Source organism: Myxocyprinus asiaticus, chromosome 35 (genome assembly GCF_019703515.2).
Source record: "Myxocyprinus asiaticus isolate MX2 ecotype Aquarium Trade chromosome 35, UBuf_Myxa_2, whole genome shotgun sequence".
NCBI lineage: Eukaryota > Metazoa > Chordata > Actinopteri > Cypriniformes > Catostomidae > Myxocyprinus > Myxocyprinus asiaticus.
Window position 1 is genome coordinate 4,285,485 of NC_059378.1, and position 21,676 is coordinate 4,307,160.

Here is a 21,676-nt window from a genome sequence, read left to right on the forward strand (position 1 = left end):
CTGAGGTTGCTCGCTCCAACAGTCACCAGGCCTAAAAGTACCTCAATCGAAAGATGCATTACTACGTGTAGACCTCACAATATTATCGAGCTACGCTTAACTACTCTCTATCAGCTAGATAAGCAAACATTTCGAACACAGTATTGTTGCAATTACATCAATAAAACAAATATTTTGCAGGAACTAGGACACGATAAACTCAAACCCTAACCTGTAGGGCCCAAATGCCCTCTTAAACCAAAGACCTCACATAATAAATGTAGGCCTATGTAAAAAAAAAGTATTGTTTTTATTTAAATAAATAAAGGTGCCTTTTTAATTTCAACATTATTTGTACTTCAGACCTTTGTTTTGTTGGACAAGGAAACTAGCTTCTTGTGGCCTACATTTGGTTTTCAACCATTGACAATGGGTAAAATTGATCAATTTACAGATGGAGCCACATTGAGAGACCCATATCTCTGGGATTTAACCATAAAGGGCCTTAAAAATAAAGATACAAAAAGAAAAGTTTGCTCTGATCCATAATCGTAAAGGATATTCACATATCTTTAATAGGCACACCAACTTTGGAAAAACAAAAGAAAAAGTGTTTTATTTCCCCATATTTGGATTCACACCATTGGCATATAATACAATAATGGGCGATGAAGTCAACTCATTTCAATAATAGGCCCACCTATTGCTGTGTAAAAATAAAATAATGACACTGTCACTTTTCTAAGGTTATTATTATTATTTTTTTTTACATGTAGTTTTGCTCCAAAATATAGGTGAAAATTGACATTTTGACCCGCCTCTACAAAAAATTGATTACTCTGTAAATGTTTATCCATGGAATTTAATATTATTGCTTTCATCATCACTTATGTTTATTCATTTATTTTTTGTCCGAAAAAGTATTAACATAATCAAACATTTCAGCCAAGGAATTTTCCCAAATTTGGTTGATTTGACATGAAAAACTCAACAGCGACATGACATATAATCTCTAGCCTTGTGATTATCTGGAGCAATCTTTCAGATGTTCGTCGTATAGTTACTGACAGACAAGATAACCCATATGTCTTGAGACAGAGTAAGTGTATGTGTGTGTGGATTGGGGATGTTGATATGAGCTTTGGCCCTCAAACTTACGAAATGGAACGTAACCCAGAGCCTTCATCTAGATACGGTCCTAATTTCAAATAAGAAGACAGGTAGTAGAGGAGCATTCGTAGAAACTGACAGTTAGACCTGCTGACCTTGAACAGAAGCTTAGTTGGATGCAAAATTGTGTATGTGTGGGGGGTGGGTGTTAGAGGAGGCTGTGAAGGTTGTTTGTTTGACATTGGCCTTGATGTAAATGCTAAAAAACATTTCTTTTCCAAATAGATCAATTGTGCGAGTTGTCTCTTGCTACACAATATTCTAATGCTTTCATCACTTCCATCATGGACTTGTCCTTCGGCTATTCAGCATCAGGAGTGGTGCCTTGTTAGGACTTTCCATACAGGCATCAATATGCTTTTATAATCGTCTTCAAGAGAGCAATGACATCAGTACACCCCCGTCTGCCTCAGACAAACCCGGAACACAGTGCACAGTACAGATGACCCTGGACTTTAATAACAAAACAAAAATAATAAATGATCAAAGGATCTTAAGATGAAAGGGGCATACACATCACGTTACTGTAAAACTGTCAAACAAGCAAGGCTAGACAGGGACTGGTACCAAACAGATCTTACTGTCACCTGTCATGGTACTCAGAAATAAACAGATAAATACCTTCAGGCAACACATTTGCTTCTCATACAAATCACTGGTAATGCATACATGGAACGAGCCAGTTACAGTCTTCACTTCATTTCTTTTTTGGTTTAACTTGATTCAATTGTGGTCATTGGTTCCACAAAATGAAAATGAGTTTCTCTGATATTTAATTAAAATGTGGGCTCTACTCAAATACTTTGTGTAGTGAAAACCTATTTTAAATGTTTTTTAAATGCATCAGTTGCTAGTGCTCCTCTTGAGGCCAGGGGAGTGAGGTTTACACACTGCACCGCTACCTACCTGCTGGCTACTGTTACACTCACCCCCCTAAACCTCACTCCCATCCGGGTCGTGGCACAACTGTAACCAGTACTACTTTACCCGCTCCAAGCGGGATTCGAACTGGCATCACCAGCATGGGAGGTGGGCACGCCAACGAGGAGGCTAAAGGCTACAGCCTCTAGCATCAGTCGCTAGTGCGCGTCTTGAGGCCAGGGGAGTGAGGTTTACACACTGCACTGCTACCTACCTGCTGGCTACTGTTACACTCACCCCCCTAAACCTCACTCCCATCCGGGTCATGGCACAACTGTAACCAGTACTGTTTTACCCGCTCCAAGTGGGATTCGAACTGGCATCATCAGCATGGGAGGTGGGCACACTAACGAGGAGGCTAAAGGCTACAGCCTCTAGCATCAGTCGCTAGTGCATGTCTTGAGGCCAGGGGAGTGAGGTTTACACACTGCACCGCTACCTACCTGCTGGCTACCGTAACACAATCAGTAAAAAGTCTGAATCCATAGCCATCATAGCAATGTGATTGTTTCACTTTTTATGAGTGTTGATTGACTATCACTTGGACTTTACGCAATATAATTATGTTTTAATCTTAAACATAAATGTATTAAGTTGATTTCAAGTTGACTGGTTTCGTATTTTGAATAGAGCTGCTTTCCCTTTTCTCAGTGTTGTTCTGTTGCTCTTTAAATGAATATTCCAGGTTCGATACAAGTTAAGCTCGAAATTAGATGAACTTAATTTCGACTTGTCCCTCCATTTCTTTAAAGAAGCAGAAATTTGTGTTACAATGAGGCACTTAAAATGGAAGTATCAGTAAATAAACAATAAATTCTTCGATTTGGAATGAATGAGTAAAATGTTACACCACTGATCTCTTTATGTACACGTATACAAACACATGTTTAAGTTATGATTAATGTAAAGAAGATCTTTGATGAATGTACAGTATTTAACGTTTCAAAACCAATTTGTACGCAGACGAATAGGGACTATAGCGCCCCCTATGTGCATATTAGAGAAAGACAGTGGGAGGCGTCCATTGCTCTTTAAAAATCTCTAAACTATTTGGCATGTGAGTGGAAGGTAACACACAGACCTCAGCCGTGCATGGACGTCTCCAAGTGTAAAGCTCATCTTAGTTTCAACAACGAAACGACATCAGTCTCCGCAGCGCCAGCAGCATGGCTTACTTTGACAGCAGCTGCCACTGCAGCAGCGAGAGGAGACAGAACAGCATCCTGTACAGCATTTTAAAGAACGACAGTCAGTCTGCGCAACTTGGGAACCAGCCGAGGACCCCGAGGCTCGCCGTGTCCATGCGCGCTTGTGCGTGCGGATCCAAGAGGAAGGTCTCCCTGCGGTCCCCTCAGACCACATGTAAAGCCGCCTCCGCGGTTCTGGTGAAGACCCTGAAGTTCGTGAAGAACGTGCCGTGCTTTCGGGAGCTGCCGGTGAATGACCAGCACACGCTGGTGCGGAGCGGCTGGGCGCCGCTGCTGGTGCTCGGGATGGCGCAGGACAGGATCGACTTTGAGACCTCGGAGGCGCCCGAGCCGAGCATGCTACAGCAGATTTTAACGAGCGGACAGGACAAGCAGGAGAACCAGAGTAATGTGAACGCTGGAGTGGCGTTGACTGATGTTCAGGGTATTAAAGTGTTTCTGAGGAAATGCTGGGGACTTGATATAAGCACTAAGGAGTACGCGTATTTAAAAGGAGCCATTCTGTTCAACCCAGGTGGGTCATGCTGCCTGTCATACCTGAATTAGGACAGCGTCATACATGCTTTGTTTTGCATAACTTTAGCTTTTATTTGTTATCATATCGTCATTGTTATTATAGTGTCTAGGCTACTAGTTAAAATTATTAACAGGTGACCAGAAAAATGGGGAAACATTTAATAACTTTAATTAATAAGTAATTTACATTAAACAGTTTGAATCAAAGTTCACTTATATCCAATAATTGGTATTAATATTATTATTATTATTGTTTTTATAGTGTCTAATTTCTAAAATTATTAATATTTAGAAAAGTAAAAAATAAATAAATAAATAAAAAATAAATAATGTATAAAATAATTAAAAAAAAAATTAACATTAAACAATGTCAAACTTCATGTATTACTATTATTATTGTTGTTGTTGTTGTTGTTGTTGTTGTTGTTGTTGTTGTTGTTTTATAGTGTCTAATTTCTAAAATTACTAATATTTAGAAAAGTAAAAAAAAAAGATTTTAAAAATATATAAAATAATAAAAAAACATTTGTGATAAATTTAGTAAGTCATTAACATTAAACAATGTCAAACTTCATGTATTACTATTATTATTATTGTTGTTGTTGTTGTTGTTGTTGTTGTTGTTTTATAGTGTCTAATTTCTAAAATTACTAATATTTAGAAAAGTAAAAAAAAAAGATTTTAAAAATATATAAAATAATAAAAAAACATTTGTGATAAATTTAGTAAGTCATTAACATTAAAGAATGTCAAACTTCATGTATTACTATTATTATTATTATTATTATTATTATTATTATTATTATTATTATTGTTTTATAGTGTCTAATTTCTAAAATTATTAATATTTAGAAAAGTTTAAAAAAATATTTTAAAAATATATAAAATAATAAAAAACATTTGTGATAACTTTAGTAAGTCATTTTATTTTTGCTGTTGTTGTTATAATGTCTACTTTTTAAAAAGATTAATGATTAAAAAAATAAAAAAAGTATATATTAAAAGATAAATGTTATAATAACTTTAAACAATGTAAAAAAAAAAACTTAATATGCATCCTATTATTATTATTATTATTATTATTATTATTATTACAATTATTATTATAATTGAAATTATTAACAGGCCACCAGAAAAAAAAGGGTAATATTTTATGATAACTTTAATAAGTCATTAATATTAAACAGTGTTAAACAAAGTTCATGCACATCCAAATATTAAAATATATTAAAGTATGACATTTCAGACTGTTTGTGTTTATGCTTGTTATAATGTTTGTTAATGGTGTAAAGTGTTATAAAAAATGTTACTTCATGATCTTGATTGCAATCAAACATACTGGTTGTCAAAGGGTAATCATTGAGTGTCATCTATCGCAAGGATACCTAAGCAGCATCATGTCTTTCAGGTACTGCATGTAACAAGTTTCCTTCTCTCTTTCATAGATATTGCAGGGCTGCAATGTCAGCATCACATCCAGGCCCTGCAGAGCGAGGCAAACCAAGCACTTAATGAATATGTCAGAATGATTCACCGCGGGGACAGTGCAAGATTCGCCAAACTCTTCCTCGCACTCTCCATGCTGAGATCCATCAATGCCAACGTGGTGGCCAGTCTCTTCTTCACACCGGTCATCGGAGTGGTCAACATGGAGGAACTTCTTCTGGAGATGTTTTATGGAAAATAAAACTGATGCAAATATCCGGACATAATTAATCAAAGCTTGGGAAGAGGGGCAGTCAGGATGGACAGACTATGAAAATGACTTTTTACACATAATATTTTTGTACGGTACACAAGAGCTCTCTCTTTGCCTTCTGAGTTGAACTCACCGCTGAATCCAAAGTTGATGACGACGTTTTTTCCATTTGGGGAAAGAGCTTTATTACATTGTTCTGTTTGTTTGTGTGTTTGTTTACTTGCTTTTCTGTGTGTGAGACATAGTGCAGCCTTCTCGTGAATGTTTATTTGATTCTAGGTGACACTTAATAATAACGTTCATTAACAAACATTAATGTATATACTGTATGTATGGCATATAATATACTTTGCAGCGTTTATTCAATGTAAATATAATATATTCTGAATGTTTCATGACATTTCTTACTGTTTGAATGTATATAAACTAATGATCTTTTATAATGTAATAGTGTTGGTAGTGAAAGTTATTATAAAGTGTTACCTATATTTGAATATAAGAAAGTATTGTACATTTTGTCGTGTTATGCAATGACATAATGGAACAGTGGTTACACTCTGTCACATTTCTCACAAAATGATGTGCAGGAATGTATTTTCTACATTGCAGTAAAATGCATTTGCGATAAACAAAATGTCAATGTGATGACAAGCACAATTAGAAAACAGTCATGAAAATAATTTAAATAAAGAAAGCATTGATGGCGACAATGTTTCTTACCTAAGGGCAATATTGTTCCACAAACCACACTATTGTGGTTAAACATGGACAGGTGGGAAGAAACTACAGTGTTTTAAAGTGACCTGGTTCTTCAGGTAAGGTAGCATCTTTCACCTATTTAACCTTAGTAAAACAGCACGTATAATGAGGTAAAATAACGTGGCACTTTGTGTGTATTTATGAAGACCTTGTAGGGCAGTGAGGAGAGGTGATATATGACTGTTGAGACAGGGAGGCCTGAATACACATCCGTTCATCCCCCCTCCTCCTCCCCAATATGCTGTCACCAAATGTATTTTTAATGAGTCTGAACCTCCTGACTTCCACCAATAGGACGGGCTGGTCATGAAGATCAAAGTGAGCCCATTACTTTCTCTATATCAGTGTAGCTGGCCGTCCAGTGCCTCAGATATTAACTTTATGTATGGAGTTTTGGCACTTTAGCTTTATTTACTCTATACCACAAGGTTAGTCTTTTGTTAGGGAAAGCTGTTCTATAATGTTAGACCAGCAGGTATAAAAGTGGAGAGAAACATTTTAAAGAAATCGAATGCACTGAAGGGTCCTTGGCACAAAACTGCTCACACTGACTAGCCAAAGAGCTATGCTTCATTCAGGTTAAACTGTCATGCAGGACAAAAGGAAGGAGAGTTGGTTCTGTCTCCTTCCCATATAAAAATCAAAAGGTGAGACACTGCTTAATGTACACTCACCGGCCACTTTATTAGGTACACCTGTACATCTACTTATTCATTTGATTATCTAATCAGCCAATCGTGTGGCAGCAGTGTAATGTATAAAATCATGCAGAGGTGGGTCAGGAGCTTCAGTTAATGTTCACATCAACCATCAGTATGGCGAAAAAATTTGACATGATTGTTGGTGCCAGACGGGCTGGTTTGAGTATTTCTGTAACTGCTGATCTCCCGGGATTTTCACGGGCAACCATCTCTAGAGAGTATAGAGAATGATGTGAAAAACAAAAAACATCCAGTGAGCGGCAGTTCTGTGGATGAAAATTCCTTGTTGATGAGAGAGGTCAACAGAGAATGGCCAGACTGGTTCGAGCTGACAGAAAGGCTACGGTAACTCAGATAACCGCTCTGTACAATTGTAGTGAGCAGAATAGCATCTCAGAATGCACAACATGTCGAACATTGAGGCGGATGAGCTACAACAGCAAAAATTCACATTGGGTTCCACTTCTGTCAGCCAAGAACAGAAAACTGTGGCTGCACTGGGCTTACCATTTGTGTACCTCAACAGAAATCCAGATTCGTCAGACCAGGCGATGTTTTTCCAGTCGTCTACTTTCCAGTTTTGGTGAGCCTGTGCCCACTGTAGCCTCAGTTTCCTGTTCTTAGATGACGGTAGTGGTACCAAGAGGGGTCTTCTGCTGCTGTAGCCGATCCGCCTCAGTGTTTTACGTGTTGTACGTTCAGAAATGCTTTTCTGTATAGAACTGTTGTTATGTGTGTTTATTTGGGTTACTGTCACCTTCCTGTCAGCTTGGACCAGTCTGGCCATTCTCCTCTGACCTCTGTCATTAACAAGCCATTTTTGCCCACAGAACTGCCGCTCGCTGGATGTTTTTTGTTTTTCACACTATTCTCTGTACACTCTAGAGACTGTTGTGTGTGAAAATCTCAGGAGATCAGCAGTTACAGAAATACTCAAACCAGCCCGTCTGGCAACAACAATCATGCCACAGTCCAAATCACTGAAATCAAATTTTTTCCAAATTCTGATGGGTGATGTGAACATTAACTGAATCTCAACATTGAGCTTAACACTTGACACACAAACCTCAGTAATGGTGACAATCAACAAACATCATTAAGTAAAAAGATGAGCTCTGAACATTACCACACTACCATTAGTAATGACAAAAAAAAATATATATATATAAGGGGGGAAAAATATGCAAACAGCTAAAAATTGGCCTATATCACTAACCATAAAACATATTTTTCATGTCACAATGCATGCTAGGAGCTGGCAAATCAATTTCAATATAATTTTTATTTTCTTTACATCTAAACCAACTTAACTTTTTTAAGCTAGATTGGGACAACATTTAGGGTGATATTGTTTGTCTAAAATTTGTTTTAGTCTCAAAGATTTTGCAATAAATAATACAGTGTAACCTGGCACCGAATGTGGTTGATTCAACATATGTTTTTGAGTTAAGGTGACAAATACTTGTGTTAAGTTTACAAATTGATACAATGACAACTTAACATGTTAAGTTGACTTGAAAGTTGTCAGTTGTGTCAACTCAAAAAATATTACAAATCTTATTTATTTCGTTGACATTTGCAACAGACTAAAACAAGCTCAGATAAATTGATTGAACTCAAAAATTCCAGTAGAATGAGGAAATCATGAAATTCATCCAGCTAACTCAAAAAATGTAAGTAATGGAGGTAGGATTTATGTTTGTAGTACTCAATTTATTTGTGTTACAAAACAACATCAGTGTAAACCTTAATGTTGTTATTACTTGAAAAATCAAGTTGTCTTATATAAACATCACTTGAAATGTCATGTTTTGGGCTCACAACTCAAATATCTATGCTCCTTGAACTTATTAATCTAAAAAAAAAAAAAAAGAAAAAAGAAAAAGCCATAGACTTAAGATTTTAAATGTAAATAACTCAAACAATTGAGTAAACAATTAACACTATGGGGAATGTGCATAATCCCTTGGGCTTGAATGATTTAATTATGTTTCCTTGGTCAAAGGGAACTAATGGAGGCATTTAAATAGTTGTTTTTAAGAATTCACAGAGGTTTTGGCTCTTTTGTACTATTATTTATGTTGTTTTTTTTCCTCTCTCTCTCTCTCCTGTTGTTTCATGTAATGTCACCATTCGAGTGATCTATGTCCCCTTTGGTCAAGTTTGACCTTGTTAACACCATCTCAGTGCATGTGCAAATGAAGTGCATGTGTCGACACATGTCTGTGGAGAATTATGTTTATTTAATGATTCTCCTAGAATCTTATAATCTTCTTTATTTCTGCTACGACAGTATATGATCTAAATTTGAGTCAATTCAATTAAAATTATTAAGTAAAAACAACAATATTTAAATAGTAATTCCAAGTGCTATTTATTCCTTGCATCTAGTTACCTTAAATTGTTAATTTTATTCTATATTAACACCAAGTTAAGTGAACGTAATTACACAAGTTTTGGAGATACCATTACTTCAACTGACAGAATGAGTTTACTCAATGAATTGAGTAAAGTCAACTTAATAGGATTTTCAGTGTACAATTAAATTTTCACTAATTAAAATGCTTATTCTTGATATCATCACTACTAGTAAAAATGCTAATTTATATCAAAAATGGAATTTCAGTTAGTAAAAGTCATTCACTCCTGTTCAAAACGTAATTACAGGTATCTATATTTCATTTCTTACTAGTTCAGATTCCAAATATACTTATCAGTTATGTACTTCTTATTAGTAAAAATTATATTTCTTTATATCAATATTTTCATTGTTACTAGTGTAAATGTCCATTCCCAATATCAACAATGGAATTATAACAAGTAAAAGTTGTTTTATATAACAATAAAAAAGTTTTTATATCAGTGATGTGGTTTTTACTAGTGGCAGATGTCTGATGTCTGAAATATCTGTAACTGCATTTTTTAACAAGAGTGAATGACATATTGTGAAATTCTACTAGTGAAAATGCATTTTCATAAATACTATTTAAAAATGTTTTATCAAGATTTCCACAAGTAATGATTTCATTTCAAGTTTTTACTAGTGCAAATGTAATTACTGATATCCAGAATAAGCACTTTCACTAGCAGTAGGCTAATTCCTTTCTTGATATCAAGAATTAGTATTTTAACTAGTGAAAATTGAATTATAGATATCTATAATTCACATCCTGGTCATGATTAAATGTCGAAAGGGCTTGCAATCCCTTAGAATGAGTTGCACCAGGGTTGATGTTAATGACAATTGTAAAGATCTTCACTGAATAACAACTTAAATTTCAGTCTGTTTCTCACACAAAAACTATCAAATGGCTTTATAAAACTTGAAATATAGCGCATTAATCATATTGGCTACTCTTATAGTACTTCTACAGTGTTTTTTTTTTATTAAATTTTTTTATTAAAATGTATACAAAATAGCTCCTTTTGGAGATGTGTTTGGAACGATGTAAGGGTGAGTAAATTATGACAGCATTTTCATGTTTGTGTAATGGTAGCCAGCTGTAAGGTAGCTGTGCAGGGTGTAAACCTCACTCCCCTAGCCTAACGAGGCTGTAGCCTTTAGCCTCCTCATTAGCGTGCTGCCTCCCATGCCAGAGACCCTGGTTTGAATCCCGCTTGGAGCGGGTCAAGTAGGACTGGTTACAGTGGTGCCATGACCTGGATGAAAGTGAGGTTTAGGGGGGTGTGTGGGTAGCCAGCTGGTAGGTAGCTGTGCAGTGTGTAAACGTCAATCCCCTAGCCTAAAAAGGCACACTAGACTGATGTTAGATGCTTTAGCTTCCTCGTTAGCACACCCGCCTCCTATGCCGAAGACCCCGATTCGAATCCCGCTTGGAGCGGGTTGAGTAGGACCTGTTACATTTGGGTGAACTATCCCTTCAAGCATAGTTAGAGGCATGAGCACATTTGTTCTTTTAAAACGCCCACAGTGATTGGTTGACAAGGATGACTTCATTAGTCAACGATAGATAGATTTTTGTTTTTTTTTGGTTGATGAACATTTCTTCATCCTTTGTTGAATGCCACCTTTTTTTCTCTGCAGCAAGCACGCATCCACAGGAGAAAACACACTATGAATTGTCAGACGATGTGTGTTCTAGAAAAGGTATAGTTTGATAGATGTTTCTGCTGACAGATGACACAATTCCACACTACACAGTTTAATCTTGCCGGTGGCCAGGGAGTTGTCAAAACCTTTGTCTCCGGTGTACCCAGTTGTTTGCTTTGTGGGAGAGGTACAGTACCTGCATTCCTAACCAAGTTTACAATAATGAAAACACACTTGCAAAAAACTAGTTCTACTCAGCCGTTATTGAGTCTGTCCTGTGTACATCTATAACTGTCTGGTTTGGTTCAGCAACCAAATCAGAGAGAAGGAAACTACAATGGACAGTAAGGACTGCTGAGAGGATTATTGGTGCCCCCCTGCCCACCCTCCAAGACCTGTACATCTCCAAAGTGAGGAAACATGCAGGTAGAATCACTCAGGACCCCACACAACCTGTCCACTCCATTTTTGAACTGTTGCCCTCTGGCCAGCACTAGAACATTCACGCTAGGACAACCAGGCACAAGAACTGTTTTTACCCTCAGGCCACTTTCCAGATGAACAATTATATAGCCTCAGGACTCCCCCGTAGTGCAATAATGTAAATACATATGTAAATTCACACATTTAATTCAATAAATGTACATACCCCTACCTTGCACATACATTACCACTTGCACATAGGCCATTCTGTTATAGGTCCTATTATTTGTATGTCTATTTATACTCTTCCCTTTTTTTATTATTCTGTGTGCACTTGTTTCTCCCATCACCAAAAAAACAAAAAACAAAAAGGAGCCCTCATAAATAGGGTCTAGCAGCACCTGTTAATACAAACCCAGATGGAAGCACAGGGAAATGAAGCAATGACACAGCAGAGGTTACCCTTTTCTGAAGTGGTTATTAGGGGCCAAGCACCTAATAACCATTAGTATTATTACTATTATTCCTCCCCAATGGGAGTCTATGGCAGCCCATAGAACCGTGTGTTGCTCTAAGCCTGTATTTTTCACAATATCACTATAACCCCCCTGGGGGCCTTTTACCCCATATGTGGGAGCCTTTGACCCCAAGTGTGGGGTAAAAGGTTCCCTTGCCACCTATTTTTAATCAAAACGACCTCTGTTATTTTTTCTTTTCACACAAATTATGTTGCTCCATCAATATTCAATAAAAAGTAATCTTGATACATTTTGTGACCAGAAAAAAGCATATTTTCCTTAAGGTGTGCCTTTAGCCCCGTTGTACGCTACTTCGAACCAGCGTCAGCCGGCATGGGAGGTGGGCACGTTGAGGAAGTTAAAGACTACAGCCTCTAGCACCATTCACTAGTGCACCTATTGAGGCCAGGGGAGTAAGGTTTACACACTGCACAGCTACCTACCAGTTGGCTACTGTTACACTCACCCCCTTAAACCTACAGTACCACTGTATCCAGTCCTGTTCAACCCACCCCAAGCAGGATTTAAACCAGCATTTCTGGCATGGGAGGCAGATGCGCTAACAAGGAGGATAATGGCTACAACCTCTAGCGTCGGTCACTAGTGCGCCTCTTGAGGCCTGGTTAGTGAGGTTTACACACTGCACCGCTACCTACAAGCTGGCGTTACACTCTGGTATCTATGCCGTATAAAGGCCAGAAACCAGGGATTTGGGCAAAAATGCCATCAAAAGCATAAAAACAAAGTTCCCGTAGTTCCCATCTGCTGTTTTCATATCTGTTTTCAAACTATTAATATAGGCTACTTCATATTATTGGACATAGTTTAATAATAGTCCTGTTTAATATCATATACACATTGTTGTATGTGTAACTACTATGAAGTGGTTTTTGATTAGGAAAAAAAAACAAAAAAATATCAGCATCATCAAAAACAATGAACGTGAAGAAAACACTCCCAATAATCTAACATAGGCCACCATATGAAGATTTTAGCGGAGCCTTTATTGTAGAACGATATCTTGTGCATTTTTACAGATACTGTTGTATTTTATATTGATTTGATTTTATAGGTTTGCAGCCATCAGTTGAATCAATTGACGTTTTTGACATACTGTATAAAGAGAACAATCTGTGTGTTTGCATATGTTTAGGGAAAAAAGGCCCTTAAAATTTAAATGGGCAAATATTGCCTCTTAATGAAAATTTTAAAGGAATATGCTGGGTTCGTTACAGTTAAACTCAATTGACAGCATTTGTGGCACAGTGTTGGTTACTACAAACATTCATTTTGAATTCTCCCTCCTTTACTTTAAAAGAAAATACAGTGAGGCACTTACAATGGAAGTGAATGGGGCCAATCCGTAAATGTTAAAATACTAACTTTTTCAAAAGCATGTAAACAATATGTGTGATTTCAGTGTGCTAAAATGGCTTACTAACCTTTTCTGTGCAAAGTTATATCCAATTTTACAACTTCGTTCCCATGATGACATAACGCCATAAACCCTTAAACGACAGATGATGATCTGAACAACTTTACAGCTCAAATAATACACAAGTTTTAACAGAAGAATGAATGTTAATTGCTAATATGAAATTATAAGCTTCATATTTCTGCCTTTAAATCCTCCAAAAATTGGCCCCAATGACTTCCATTGTAAGTGCCTCACTGTAACATCGATTTTTTCTTTTTTTTCCTTTTTTTTTTGTAAGAAAAAGAGGGACTTTTTATGAGAATTAACATTATGCCACAAATGCTGTGGATTGAGCTTAACTTGTGATGAACCCAGAATATTCCTTTAATTTAAAAAATTAAAACTGGGACTTTAGACCTCCTGTCCTAGAAAAGCCAAACATTTTGCAATGATAAGATTTCTCCTATTTATGAAAACTGACAAAGGCTGTTCATAACCAGTATTCATTTGACAGACATTCAGTAAAACAATGTAGAATCAAATTTCACCAAAGAAAGGTTTATCATGATATCATTTTTAGACTTCTACATTTTGAACTTCTACATTTAGTGTTACATTTCATAAAAACAAAAAAACAATAATCCATCAGTCCATAAAACAAAAGCATATCAACATTTTTTTAAATATCAACATTTTTGAGCCAGTCGATCCACTCGGTAGTCCAGGTGGTTTGACACACTCAAAATGCTAAAACAATTCTAATCACGTCCTGATTCTTCTTGTTCATGTGCTGATGTCTAACACATGTAACAAACTCACACGCCACATTTGCGGTCAATGGTCACCATCGTCCAAACATGCCGATTTACAGAAGCAGCTCTTTCCAGCAGAAATCTCTGAAATATTTGTCTGCTTTCCATGCCAACAAAAGTCATTGCTCTTCAGCTGTGTCTTTTCAGGCTCCAGGAGAGCGTTTTCTGTGCCGGTGTCCCAGTCGCAGACAGCTGGGCAACTTTTCTCATCGCTGCCAGTGGAAGAAACCAAATGTCATTCACTTAACGTATGTGTAAACATGTAAATGTAGATTTTTCACTTTGAGCTGGGTTACTGTATTACAAAAGCCCCGAACCTCACTGTGAAAAAAAAAACTATTCTGTTTAGGTGCCTTCCTGAGCCTATGTCCTAATTTTTTTTCTTTCTCTCTGAACTTTTTTAATCTTTCTGTTTTTTTTCTCTCCGAATTTATTTTCTCTCAAAAAAAAATTTCTTAATTTTTTTCCTCTCTGAAAATGTATTTATTTTTTATTTATTTTTTTCTCTCTCAAATTTTTTTTTTCTCCTCAAAAGGCAACAAGCTAACAATTAGCATGTGCAATTAGCATGTAAAACACAGCGCTTAAAACTGAAAACACAGTGAGTGGTGTCTTAACAGGCAAAAACATCCATTTAGCGTATGTTTTCATAGGCCAGCAATTTAAAAAAGCATAATATCAATAGCAGTATCGATATTCCCAGTGGTGAGGTCATCAAACAATCAGAAATAGCTCCTGTTGGGGGCCTGGGTAGCTCAGAGAGTACTGACGCTGACTACCACCCCTAGAGTTGTGAGTTCGAATCCAGGGTGTGCTGAGTAACTCCAGCCAGGTCTCCTAAGCAACCAAATTGGCCCAGTTGCTAGGGAGGGTAGAGTCACATGGGGTTGCAATTAGTGGCTCTCGCTCTCAGTGGGGCGTGTGGTAAGTTGTGTGTGGATCGTGGAGAGTAGCATGAGCCTCCACATGCTGTGAGTCTCCGTGGTGTCATGCTCAATGTGTCATGTGATAAGATGCACAGATTGATGGTCTCAGAAGCAGAGGCAACTGTAACCATGCCACCACAAGGACTTACTAAGTACTGGGAATTGGGCATTCCAAACTGGGGAAAAATGGGGATAAAAAAGAAAAGAAATAGCTTATGTTTATAATAATAATAAAAAAGAGAAAAAACTTTTTCAGAGAGAAAAAAAGAATTGTAGGACGCTCAGGAAGGCACTAAGACACCTAAAAAAATATTTTTTCACCTATTGAATTTTTTTCTCACAGTGCGGTTCAGGGCTTCCGTACAGTATCATCAAATTCTGAGAATATGCGTACTTCCCTGCTACACAGTATGCAAAAAGCAGTATGTCAAATGAGTAGGATATCCTTGTGGATAAATTGTCCTTGTTTAACAACGGCCAAGGAAATTGCTGACTTTGTTGAGTGACAATGTCAACATGGCAGATACCAGGAATGTATTCATACTACACACCTGCAGTGTTTCCCTGAGGTGGGTGGACCTCAGACCCTCAAGGGGGGTCCAGGGGCATGCTCCCCCTTAATAAAATTGTGTACATTTAAAAGTTAAATGCATCAATCTGGTGCACTTTGAGAGCAAAATTAAGAGGCTAGAACTATAAAGAACTTTGTGCTCTTGTAAACAATTTTGTGCTCTAGTAGTGATTTAATCATAAACACATTGGTTGTATAGATATGAATGGTGATGACATGGCAAAAAACTCACACCCACAAAGCATGGTAAATGAGATGGAGTTTAATGCAGTTCACAAATGGTCAAAACACAAAATCGACTAGAGCGTACATTTGAGCCAGGGCTTGATATTAAGCATTGTTTAAGCAAATTGGCCATTCACTTCGTGAATGGACCATACAAGTCCGACATTTTAATACAAATCCTGAGCTTTTTCTCAGCTGTTTACGTTCACTTTAGACATCACTCTCTGTGTTTACATGAATACCTCACCAAGACGGGCATTTTGGGGGACTTTTGAAACATATTTGACCATTCAGTTGCACATTAGCGCAAGCATTTTCAGAAAACACGCGCATGTTCAGCACACACACATACGCCGCCTGTCAATCAAACAGGGCGTAGCTGTTACTAGATCGCTTGCGAATGATAAAGTTACATGCTCTGGATTACTTTCAACAGCAGAATAAGAATATGAACTTTGTAATAAGTGACACAGGCCTAGGCTATCACAAATATATATGCAAATATATTTTTTTGTTATTGACTTTTTAATCAGTCTGCTTGTCCGGTCAGGCAAGTAAAATTCTCTTTCACTTGTCCCTTCAAAAATCCACTTGTCCCGAACAAGCGGTCAAGCGTTAATGTCGAGCCATGTGAGCCATCTATGAGATGAAGCAAAAGTGGTTACCTGTGTTGAACTTGCTCCTCAGATACTGAAAATAGTTACATTGTCAGAGCTGCTGGTAATAACGTTAACGTTAGATAATTGGTTCTGGTGAGTGTGTGTGTGGGGTCTGACTGTCTGCGAGTGATAGATGCTTTGCCAAAGCAACGGCACAAAACACAAAGTTAGAGATCTTTTCTGTTATTATGAGAAGTATCAAAATATTTTCGGTTCATTATGAAACCATGGCGGGCTGTGACGGGCCGCCACAGTCTAGGTAATTAATGGGAAACACTGCACCTGTATCCCTACAAAAACGTACTTCATCAGTGTTCGAGAATTTATTTCTTTATTGAATTTAGTTCAAACTATTAAAAAATTTGGACGCATCCATGGTGTTTGATATAGATCACCTATTTTGTTCTGTAGTTGTTGCGCCATCCTTACAAATCTTCACCAGAGTGTCCATGTGATCTTCCTCTGGCCTTTGTGGATTTTTAAACCTGTGAATACATCAACAATATCCCATTTAGTAACCAAAATAATCCAATGCCCATATTAGGCAGATGGGATGCTTAGGTAAAAATATTCAAATATAAAATATGAATGCTTGAGTATTAAAATTGCAAAACAACCTGGGTTCCAGGCGCTCTTTTACTTTTGCTATGGATAAGATGTAGGGCCCGATCTGTCGTGCAATGGTTGTCAAGTAGGAGTTCTCTTGCTTCAGCTGAAGAAGATCATGGAGCTGTGCTGTAATTAGCAAACTAATTATTGCACTAATTTGTGGTAAAATTGTATATGCAACCCAGAACCCCGAGGCAGCAAAGACAACTTGTGTTTCTCACCTTCATAGATCTCTTGCTCGTTGGTTACTCTTTGAAAGGTCATATCCCAAATCTAGAAACAGTCAGAATATTCTAAGATGCTGTGTTTTGAAAAAATAATATGCTAAAGTTCATCTGTGGTCTCACCTTCTCAAATATGGCCCTTTGGGTCTGCACGGCAGAGTACTGCGACGCGATCTGCTCGTTAATGAGCCGAGAGCTTTCCAGGATTTCGTTCATGGTGTCTGTGTTGATGAGCGAGTGATGCTTTGTCAGGCTTCTGTGCATCTCCTGAACTTGATCCTTCAGCTTCTGGATCTCTGTCTGAAGAACCTGACTTATTGAATATGTAAGAAATGAATCAATTAATACATTAGACACAGTGTTATTTCATAAAGAGATCCGAAATACAAAAAAACTTTTTTTTATTTTTTTAATTAACGAATGGAATGACAAACATTTGATTCTCTTGACTGCAAAGGTCTTAGAATATGCAGCAGTATCTGAAAACAGTAAAGGAGTACAGTAAATCAGGTAATGGAGTACAAAAGCAAATATTTGAAGTGTGATAGACATTCTTCAAGACCACAACAGTGACTATTCACTTTTTTACCGTTTGTGTTCTCCATAGGCATTTCAAAAAATACTTCTGTAAAGAGTTTTAAGATATGAACTAAGCTAACGAGAGCCAACATGATTCACAATATTTATAACCTTTGATTCGAAGCAAAAATAAAAAATAAAAATACAATGAAAATAGGGGAAAAATGCAGTGTATTTATAAAACGTTTTACTTAAATTTTTATATTAGTGAATAAGCTACTTGTCCCATAAATCATTGTGAATCTTGTATATGAATCATAAATTACCGTACAATATAAAAGCATTGTCTTTAAGTAGTACAATATATTTAGTAGCTTTTTGTGATGAGAGTGTAGGAATATTGATTTGATTATTTTGCAGTTGACATTTCTATGGTAACATTGACTTCTTTGATTGGTTGATCTCTCTTGGGTAGTGTAATAAAGCACAACAGTCTGGTTCCAAAAGTAAAAATCCCTTTAATTTTTATTTTTTTTCCACAGGGGACTTGATTAAAGGGATAGTTTACCCAAAAATAAAAATTCAGTCATTGTTGGCCGTGATTCTCTTATTGGTGGATCGTTTCCCTTCAGGATGCTGGGTAGTGTAGTTCCTCACCAGAAAATCTGCTACTAAATAGGTTCTTTTTTTTTTTAATTAAATTGAAATAACGTGGACTGATGGCTTCAACAAAAGCATATACCATCGATTAACAACCTTGCAGCTCACTGTAGGTCTGTCTTTATAGGTTTATAAGTTATCGTTAAAGGTTTAGTTAACCCAAAAATACAAATTCAGTCATTGCTTACCCCTTTGTTGTTGTAACCCTATATGACTTTCTTTCTTTTTCTTCACACAAAGGGAGAAAATGTGAAAAAATGTTGTGCTCAGTGATGTCATACAATGGCAGTTTATGGTGACCACCTCTTCAAGCTTCAAAAGAACACAAAAATATAATTCAGAAGTCTGATCAATTATTCCATGAGACTCATGATTGTTATGAAAGCATACGATAAGGTTTGGTGCAAAACAAAATGAAATCTAATGTTCACTGACTGTTGATCTCCTGTGCACGTTCATGATAGGGCATTCTTGACATTGGGGCGTTCAAGCGAAAACTTGTTTGTTTATCTAAAAACAGGTGACTGAATTTGTATTTTTGGGTTAACTAATCCTTTAACGATAACTTATAAACCTATAAAGACAGACCTACAGTGAGCTGTGAGGTTGTTAATCGATGGTATATGCTTTTGTTGAAGCCATCAGTCCACGTTATTTCAATTGTTTTTAAAGAACCTGTTTAGTAGCAGATTTTATGGTGAAGAACCACACTACCCAGTGTCCTAAAGGGAAACGATCCACCAATAAGAGAGTCACTGCCAAAAAAAGTGCACCAAAAAAGCTCTGCAGTGACCACCCACTCTCATGACGCACTGTCAATGACATAATTGAGTCGGTCTCCCTACAATCTTAAACTACTTATATATTTGTAAATGTCATAATGTTTTGCAATATACATTAAATATATTGATTCTACACTTATAATCAGCAACTTTAAATCAATAGTTGTATACTTTCCCATCAAATTTAATTCAATTATGCCATTCGCAATGCTTTATGGGACTGTAGTTCCTTCCTTCATGAAAGACGTTAAGTACACAGTCTTGTACCTTTTTTTTTTTTTTTTTTTTTTTTTTTTTGCTTCAAATCAAAGTTTGGTCACTTCACAGTCTGCAACTCTTTTATGAAGGATTTTATGAAATAAAAATAATTTGAAAAATACTTCCGGAACCAAGACGGCTGAAAAGGTGGGTGGGAACTGTTGCACTCTTTTATGGTAGTGTAAGTCTTCACGTTAAAATCACCCTGACTTGTGGTTTTTAGAAAAGTTCATATAATTCCTAAACAACCTCAGAGCTCATGTCTGTCTAGAAAGGTTTGTACATTATAGCTAAAATGAACCCAACTGTTTAGTTCTAGTCACACAGCAGGCAGAGGAATAAGGACCACATGGCTTCAGTTATTAATGAATGAGGATTTATTCTCACCCTGTAGATTTCCTCAAAGTTTCGGCAGTGCTCAGTGAAGGGTGACTCTCTGCCCTCAGCCAGCAGCACCTTGGTGCAGATGTATCGATGAAAGGTGGGCCTGCGGCCTAGAGACATGTCACTGAGAGAAGGGGATGGGCACGACATAGACAGAGGGGACTGCAGTCTGTGAAATGGGACAGAGAGGACCATATGGAAACTCTCTATTTAAAAACCTCCTGCTCATGCCTCCTTTCCATATTTGTCACCAGTAGATTGTTGGGTTTGTAACGAATAATGCAGTTAGTGAAGAATACTCCACTAATCAAGGACATTTACATGCACACCAATAAATTAGATTTTCTTGAGTGTTTCAAGAATTTTTTTCCCTTTTACCCTTATCCAAGTATTAAAGGATTATTCCGCCCAGACACTGATGTTTTTTGAATTTTCCCAGCTCAGAAATGCAACACTTCCACCTCAGTATCCATAAATCAACAGTACCTCAGAAAACAGTTTGCCAGCCATGACAAGACCATTACAAAAATTGCAAAACCTCTATCATTAGGAACATGGAAATTACCAAACTTCAGTCACTACATCCTATTAAAAGCTCCTAATGTTACTAAATAAACAACAAGAATAAAGAGAGTTACCTTAGTTTCAAAGCTCCTTTAATCTCTCTTCCCTGGTTACAATACATGCACTGTGGCAGTTCAAGTCCCTCGAGTGAGTCTGGACAATGCAGTTCTAACTTTCAATCATTGTATGTTCTCATAGCCTACTGTAAGTGACAAGCGCACCCCCCCCCCCCCTTGGTTTTACCAATTAAAGTTTTTGGCACCAGCAGAGACATCAGTGGCATGGAACAAAGTGCTCTCATGGCCGACCGCATTTGTGTGAGCGAGTTGAATCCCAGACACTTCTCTGAAATTCTGTTAAAAATAGTGAGAGAAGCCTGACCTCCACACTAGTCTGTCTGTTGGCACGGGGGGCAGAGGACAGAAGGGGGGGGGGGGCTTCAACGGTAGGGATGACTGATGTGGAAAGTTGTCCCAGGGACTTGCGTCATGAACTCTCTGAGGAGAGATGGAGGTAGCCGTGGCGCAATGGCTGTATCCATTCTGATCTCTTGTCACCTTGAGTGTTCTATGTAGCTGCATAGAGGACGTATTACAGAGTCTTTTATGAAAATGTGAAGAGCAGATGGCGTACAGGCGTGTGATGTGAGTTCCATGGCATGACAATACAAAGTCACACGATAATTCCACGGCATCACAATAACGCATAAATAATAAATCGTTTGGGTTCAGAAGAACTTTCTTTGTGGATTATTTTGATGCACCCTAAATATGCATTTTGGACCGTCAAAAAATGGAGTACATTCACTTGCATTGTTTAAAGGCGGAGGCCTGAAAGGAAATCCTAAAAGACTTAAATTCTGTTTTGATGAAGAAAGAAACTCAGATACATCTTGGATGGCCTGAGACTTAGTAAATGATCAACAAATTTTCATTTTTGGGTGAACTATTCCTTTAACTTGAATTGAACCTGGAACATTAATTTAAAGAATAGATGTTCAAAATTAAGACAAAGTATTTCTACACTTTTTGGTTGTCAAATATTAATGCAACATGTCCATAATTAATGTGTTAAACTACACCTGTGGTTATTTTGCATGGATACCTGTGCAAACTTGAGGA

General features: G+C 37.2%; 2 protein-coding genes across 2 annotated transcripts; one reads left to right on the forward strand and one right to left on the reverse strand.

Annotated features, from left to right (window-relative positions):
* The first annotated feature begins 3,100 nt into the window (after window positions 1–3,100).
* Window positions 3,101–6,194, forward strand: LOC127426230 (nuclear receptor subfamily 0 group B member 1-like). Its single transcript, XM_051672900.1, has 2 exons — window positions 3,101–3,792; window positions 5,240–6,194. The coding sequence occupies exons 1-2, from the start codon at window positions 3,237–3,239 to the stop codon at window positions 5,479–5,481; spliced, it is 798 nt and encodes a 265-aa protein (XP_051528860.1). The 5' UTR covers window positions 3,101–3,236; the 3' UTR covers window positions 5,482–6,194.
* A 7,832-nt stretch (window positions 6,195–14,026) lies between these two features.
* LOC127426233 (RING finger protein 207-like) lies at window positions 14,027–20,669 on the reverse strand. The gene is made up of 7 exons (XM_051672902.1): window positions 20,630–20,669; window positions 19,995–20,160; window positions 17,512–17,697; window positions 17,386–17,437; window positions 17,173–17,290; window positions 16,951–17,040; window positions 14,027–14,386 (listed from the first exon to the last, which is right to left on the reverse strand). Exons 2-7 carry the CDS (start codon window positions 20,139–20,141, stop codon window positions 14,197–14,199), a joined length of 783 nt encoding a protein of 260 aa, XP_051528862.1. The 5' UTR covers window positions 20,142–20,160; window positions 20,630–20,669; the 3' UTR covers window positions 14,027–14,196.
* Window positions 20,670–21,676: the final 1,007 nt, after the last annotated feature.

What these genes read in the sequence shown, in the direction of transcription:
- LOC127426230 (XM_051672900.1), top strand. Translation starts at nt 3,237, where the DNA reads ATGGCTTACTTTGACAGCAGCTGCCACTGCAGCAGCGAGAGGAGACAG. An exon ending in AGCCATTCTGTTCAACCCAG is followed by an intron (nt 3,793 to 5,239) that starts GTGGGTCATGCT and finishes TCTCTTTCATAG; the next exon opens with ATATTGCAGGGCTGCAATGT.
- LOC127426233 (XM_051672902.1), bottom strand. Translation starts at nt 20,141, where the DNA reads ATGTCGTGCCCATCCCCTTCTCTCAGTGACATGTCTCTAGGCCGCAGG. An exon ending in AAAGGGCCATATTTGAGAAG is followed by an intron (nt 17,438 to 17,511) that starts GTGAGACCACAG and finishes GACTGTTTCTAG; the next exon opens with ATTTGGGATATGACCTTTCA. An exon ending in ACAACTACAGAACAAAATAG is followed by an intron (nt 14,387 to 16,950) that starts GTGATCTATATC and finishes TTCCACTGGCAG; the next exon opens with CGATGAGAAAAGTTGCCCAG.